This window comes from Trachymyrmex septentrionalis, unplaced genomic scaffold (genome assembly GCF_001594115.1).
Source record: "Trachymyrmex septentrionalis isolate Tsep2-gDNA-1 unplaced genomic scaffold, Tsep1.0 scaffold251, whole genome shotgun sequence".
Lineage (NCBI taxonomy): Eukaryota > Metazoa > Arthropoda > Insecta > Hymenoptera > Formicidae > Trachymyrmex > Trachymyrmex septentrionalis.
In genome coordinates, this window is record NW_017305410.1 from 7,184 (window position 1) to 13,501 (window position 6,318).

At 38.6% G+C, this 6,318-nt stretch overlaps 1 protein-coding gene across 1 annotated transcript; it reads right to left on the reverse strand.

The window, feature by feature from the left end:
- Positions 1-340: 340 nt before the first annotated feature.
- LOC108749025 lies at positions 341-2,386 on the reverse strand (the record flags this gene model as incomplete). The annotated part of the gene is made up of 2 exons (XM_018487518.1): positions 580-2,386; positions 341-450 (listed from the first exon to the last, which is right to left on the reverse strand). Coding segments are annotated over exons 1-2 (1,797 nt in total), but the record flags the coding sequence as incomplete, so codon positions are not given.
- Between the last annotated feature and the right edge of the window lie 3,932 nt (positions 2,387-6,318).

Below are 6,318 nucleotides of genomic sequence, written 5' to 3' on the forward strand. Positions count from 1 at the left end.
TATCTCCCAACAAAGCAATATCGTCCGCATATGTTAATATTTGTGTTGTACCGTTCAACTGCAAACCATCATTACTCTTCTGCATTTCTTTAATAGCATATTCCAATACTAGATTAAACAGAAGAGGTGACAATGCATCCCCCTGCTTTAATCCGCTATGAATATTAAAAGTTTCCGACATTTGATTACCTATTCTTACTCTACCTCTGGTATCTTTTAAACAAACTTGGACTAAGTTAGCCAATTTTTTGGGTATCCCCCACCGAGTTAAAATTTCATACATTTTCTCCCGTTTTATCGAATCATACGCTTTTTTAAAATCAATGTAAAGTTGATGTACCGATTGGTCGAATTCCCATTTTTTCTCCAAGATTTGCCGAATAGTAAAGATTTGGTCCGCAGTCGATCTATTTCTCCTAAAGCCGCATTGATGATCTCCAATTATCTCATCTGCATATGGTACAAGCCTCATTAATAAAATATTCGACAGAATTTTATAGCATGTAGGTAAAAGTGAGATACCCCGGTAATTATTACAACTCATTTTGTCCCCCTTTTTGAAAATCGGGATTATAATTGAATCTTTCCATTGTTCCGGCAATGCTTCTTTATTCCATATTAAGATAATTAATTTCTGAATTTCTTCTATCAATCTACTTCCCCCCCATTTAATCAGTTCCGCCGGAATCAAGTCATTACCCGGTGCTTTGTGATTTTTTAATTTTTTAATCGCGCTTTCTACTTCTGAAATTGTCGGTTCGTTAATCCTAGGTTCAGCCGTGTGATACTCAAAATTCTCTATTTCCCGGTCGTTTTCAGATTCGACATTCAATAACCGATCAAAATAATTTTTCCATGTGTTTAAAACTGCCGTTGTATCCGTAACTAAATTATCGTTCTCATCTTTCACCATTTCCGTCCTAGCTTGGAATCCCTTTCTAAAATTATTTATCCCCATGTACGTGCCTCGTACGTTACTGCTTTTACAATTTTCATCTATTTCTTCAATTTTACGTTTTAAGTATTGACGCTTCTTAATTTTAAACATATTATGAGCCTCTTGCCTAATCTTAAGAAACTGATCCCGAGTTTCCTTCGTATTTTGAGCCAACCACGTGATGCGCGCTTCGTTTCGTACTTTAACAATTTTTACGCATTCTTCGTCAAACCACGGCTTGTTTTTGTTCCTTTTACAAAAACCAACCGTGGCCTCCGCCGATTTTACTATCGCGTCTCGTACGTTTTCCCAGTGTTTATCAACCGTGTTATCATCCGATTCATCTATTTCCTTTGAAGCCGCGAGTCTATTCGTTACTTCGACCGCGTATTTTATTCCGTTTTCTCCCTCGATCAAACCTTGTACATTTAGACGTTTAGTTCCAAACAACTGCCCGTTAGTTTTGTTTAGCGAAAGACGTTCCCTGATTTTGGCAATTACAAAGAGGTGATCCGAGTCGCAATCCGCCCCCCTATAAGACCTGACATCGAGTACGTTCGTGTGACGCCGTTTATCTGCAAGAACGTGATCAATTTGGTTACGCGTGCCTCCATCCGGGGAAATCCAAGTTTGTTTATGGATATTTTTGTGTTTAAAATACGTGCTTTTGACGATAAGATTTTTGCCGGTCGCAAAGTTAATTACCCTCACTCCGTTATCGTTACTTTCCTCGTGCAAACTTTCGAGCCCGATCGTTGGTCTAAAAATGTCCTCTTTACCGATTTTCGCGTTAAAATCTCCCACGACTATTTTCATGTAATCGTTCGGTAATTGATCCACGAGGTGTTCGAGTTCTTCGTAGAACCCGTCTTTAATTTCGCCATCTTTATCTTCCGTCGGCGCGTGTACGTTGATTATCGCGATCTTGTACCATCGGCCCTGCACAACGAGCAATCCTAATCTTTCGTTTATAAATTTAATGTCTTTTACCGCGGATAAGATTTTCCTATTAATCATAAAACCGATGCCAAGACTATGGATCTCCGACCCTCCATAGTGAAGCGTGTACGAACCCGCATTAAGCGAACCCTCCCCGGCCCATCTTGTTTCTTGCAACGCGACAACTTCTACCCCGTACCTTTCGACCTCCCCGACCATCGATTGAAACGCCCCAGGTCTGTAAAGACTTCGGACGTTCCACGTACCCACTTTGATGTCTCTCCCGCTTTTTGACTTTATACGACATGAGTTCCCCGAGGTAGTCCCCACCCGGAGATCCGAACGGGGGACTAGTTTACCTCCGGAAAATTTTACCCCAGAAGAATCCATGGCGAGTTTTGGTTGTTTCTAGATAAAGTCGTTTCACGGTGTGAGCCTATCAAACCCACGCCCAACCCCCAAACAGGAGGACCATTCCAATCGGCTGTCCGCGACTGCTTATTCAATTTATTCGCAGCTAACCTCTATCCTTAACCGAGATAGCGAGGCTTTTCCTCTATCCGCAACCCGAGGACGCGCTGTGTCGTGGTGATTGGGACCCACCCACCCCGGGGATCACTACTGCAACTAGTTTTCCTTCCCCGAGACTAGCGGTTGTTATGCTAACACAGATTTTAAATTATTTAGAAATTATAATATTATTCTTAATATACTTTCCTTAAGAATGATGTTTCCGGTTTAATGATAAAAAACAACTATATATTAACATTGTTCTTGTATAATAGAACAGATTGGAGATAAAGTAGGCACCGAGTCTAAGCTGGCATATGAATTTTGAGTGGCAAAAATATATCTTATAAATTTCCAATTTATATATTGTAGATGGTATCTCGTGTTTTTTTTTACCAATAAAATTTGGTTAGTTTAGGTGCCGCATTGTTATGTTTAGATAGTCAAATGTGTTTTTGATAGTGAAAAGTAATTTTGTGAATGTTCGGACAATATGTATCCTGGTTGTTATTTTTCAAATTCAGAATTGTTTGGATAAGTAAATCTATATGTTTTGAACACAGTTGTGATGTTATTTTTTCTGTTTTCAGAATTGTTTAAATTTTATATTTATGTCAAAAGTTACAATATATACGTTTGGGACTAAAAGAGCACCAAGTCATCGGGGCTACTAAGTAGTAAAACCACTTAACCTCGATTTTTTATTCATATTATTTATTCAATATTTTTACTATATTTTTGTGTTAATTACAGCATGGTTAGTAATTACAAGCATAAAACTGATTCCGTCGATAAAAAGGATGTCTGGAGCTGTGCTAACCGTCAAAAAGGATAATATAAAAACTGCATTGGTGGCGAAAAAATTTGAAAAAAAGTTTGTTTAATATGTGGAATCAGTAGATTCAAGATAGACAAATTAAAGATTCGAAATAAAATTTAATACAGTTTCTTTATTTGTTGATTATAATGATGTGTTTTCATTTCATATTGCGTCGAAAAAATATAGTGCCCATTTAGCCCATAAGGGAAGGGGGTGTCCACCTAGCCTCGACATTCTTCAAATTTTATTTTCCGAGGTCACATCATTTTTTGTGAAATAAAAATGAAAAAATGTTAAATGAATGAAATAAAGTTGCAAACATCAAAACTTTTTATTACTATTTAGTAGTAGCAATTATAATCTTATAATCACTCATAAAACGCTGATAATTATTTAACTAAAATCATTTACTTTGTCATTGAAAACTGTAATTGAAAAATTAAGATGCTCATTTAGCCCCGGTGTTTTTTACAAATTTCGTACTTTTACTTTACAGAAATAAATTCTATGATAGTGTAAATATACATGTAAGTACATAAAATTATATGTACATCTTTAAAAATATTTTGACAATACAAATAAAAAATAATAATAAAATCAACATTATTTTTTATATTTAAATTGATAAATTATATTATTATTATTATAAGAATAATTGCACTTATCTTTATTTTACAAAGAGCATTATGTTATGCACATAACTTTAATGTATGAAATATTTTATCAAAATTATCAGCTTCAACTCAAGTCGACACGTGTCATTAGAAGCCATATAAGTGAAAAGCATCTATTGAATATATTTGTACTATTATTAATATAAAGATATAATGTTGTAAGTATAGTTACCTTGTAATAATACATAAATAAAAATTCCGCGAAAAGGAATGCAATCTAATCTAGATTATCTGTATGCTCATTCAATATTTGCTGATTAAACGGCATATACATACGTTATATGACATATTGTATTTAAATAATTATAGTATTTTCTATCAAATAGTATACACAAGATTCGTTAGCATTTGCTTAATTTTTTTCAAGCGTCACTTGTTTTTTATTTATTAGCAAAAGCATTGCATATTTTATTAATGTCGTTAATTATTAAAACCTGAGATATAGACTAAGAAGTGTACTTTAAAAATTTAAAGTGTAATGTTCTGTTACGTCCAAGCTCCGGAAAAGTGGGTTTTTAGAGAGAGAAAGAAGGGAGTAGAAAAGGATGGAGCGTGGAAGGACGGTCAGACTCTAGTCTCGCAGGTATTTGCCTGGAAACAAACACCGGCGTGTCAAACGCACCCTTTTTTTTGTCCGCTTCGGAATATGGGTCAACGTCTCGTGAAGACGCTATGACGCCTGTTTCCTACGGGCGGTGCGATCGTCGGTCCGAATTTCGAGTCAAGGAAAAATCCCTTTAACTCGGGAATGGACCACGTGCAATCTTTGAAAGGGCAAGGTTTGGTGTTTACGAGGTCGTTGTTCTATCAGGCGGGTTTTAAAAATAGAGAATGAGAGCGAGACAAATGATCAGTAACATTATTTATTATGGCTAATTGACAATAGGAAATTACGCAATTATATGCTAATCGTTTATATAATAATATTTATTACGTCTACTCTATACATTATGGTTATTAGCACACAGTATGTCTATTTCAAAAACGGTTACGCTTTTATAATATCTAAATTATACATTGTGTAAAAAGGGGGGGGGATCGGATAGATTTGGGTTAACATACTTCAAGGATGGAAACGGAGGAAGGGGGGAAAAGATTATGGAAAAATCTTACAGGCACTAATATTGCATTGGGGGAATTTGGGAGGAATACGGGGATATTTGAGGTAGGGCTTCGACCGGTAATGGCATTTCTGATTTCATGAGGATCAAAGTAGTGAGGGCCGATAGTGTAGGCCCCCTGAGGGATAGATGCGGCGGTTACCCGCGGGAATTGAGAGATGAGTGACTCGAAAGTGTCACTCTCCAGGATCCGGAAGTGGGATCTAGGTGGGGGTGGAGGAATTTCCTCTAGGAATTCCACGCTGTCCGTGGAGTTCGTCGGAGATGGACTTCTGGGGGGAGTTGGGTGGAACGAATCGGATGAAAGTGGATGCAAATCGGGAAGGATTCTTTCTGTCAGTGCGTCCGAAAACGCAGGTGAAGGAGTTCGAGGGGGAGGAGAAGGAGGTGCCTGAGGTGGTAAAGGCGAAGGTGTTTGAGGCGGAAGCGGTATTGGGGAAGCGGTATCGGGGGTGATTTGCCGGCGGAGCCGGTGGTGACCCGGATGGTAGGCGACCTTCGACCGGACGATTCTGCTCTTGTGAGCTCCCGAGATATCTCTTGAACTCTTCGTCTAAGAGTTTCCGTGCCTCCCGGTAGGCCCGGCTTCGTAGCCACCCTTTGAAAGGACGGTTCGGACGCGGCACTATAATTTGATGTAAATTATAGTGGTTGGGTTTTTTTTTTATATATATGCGGGTGAGTGTGTATGTGTGTATATAGGACTTACTATTGTTGTATTCTGCGGATGTGGGTAGATCGAAGTCGTTGGCCTCAGGACTCCTCGGAAGGTTGGCACTCGGATGTGGAAACTTCGGTCGAGTCACTTCAACGCGTATCGCGAACTCGCAATTGCGGAGATGGAGTTTAACCAGTGACTTTATAATGAGTACCGAATGAATATGACGAGTCCCGAAGGAATAATGATTGTTACGACTAACTGCCGAGTCCCGAAAAAGAAGTCTAATAACAGTCGAGTCCCGAAGGAAAAGTCTAATAACTGCCGAGTCCCGAAAAAGAAGTGACGCTCCTCGTGGAGGACCTCTCCTTTTATATGGCGCGTTAGTGACGCCGAGAGCGGAGTACGTGTACTGCTGAGCCAATCCAGGATTAGGGATATTGTTTATAACTTTCGTCATCGACCTTTTCTCGAGTGTCTAATAGATGCGAGCCACATGTCATTTGTTGCTCACACCCGCTGTTTCATTTTACAAAGCCTAGTCTGTTTGTTCTTAAGTTTCGCCTATCTGGCCCTTGGTTCCAATATCAACCCAACGGTTCTGTCCCGAGTGGTTTATTAGTTAAAAACTGAGCATTTATTGTTCTCAGCTCTTATTT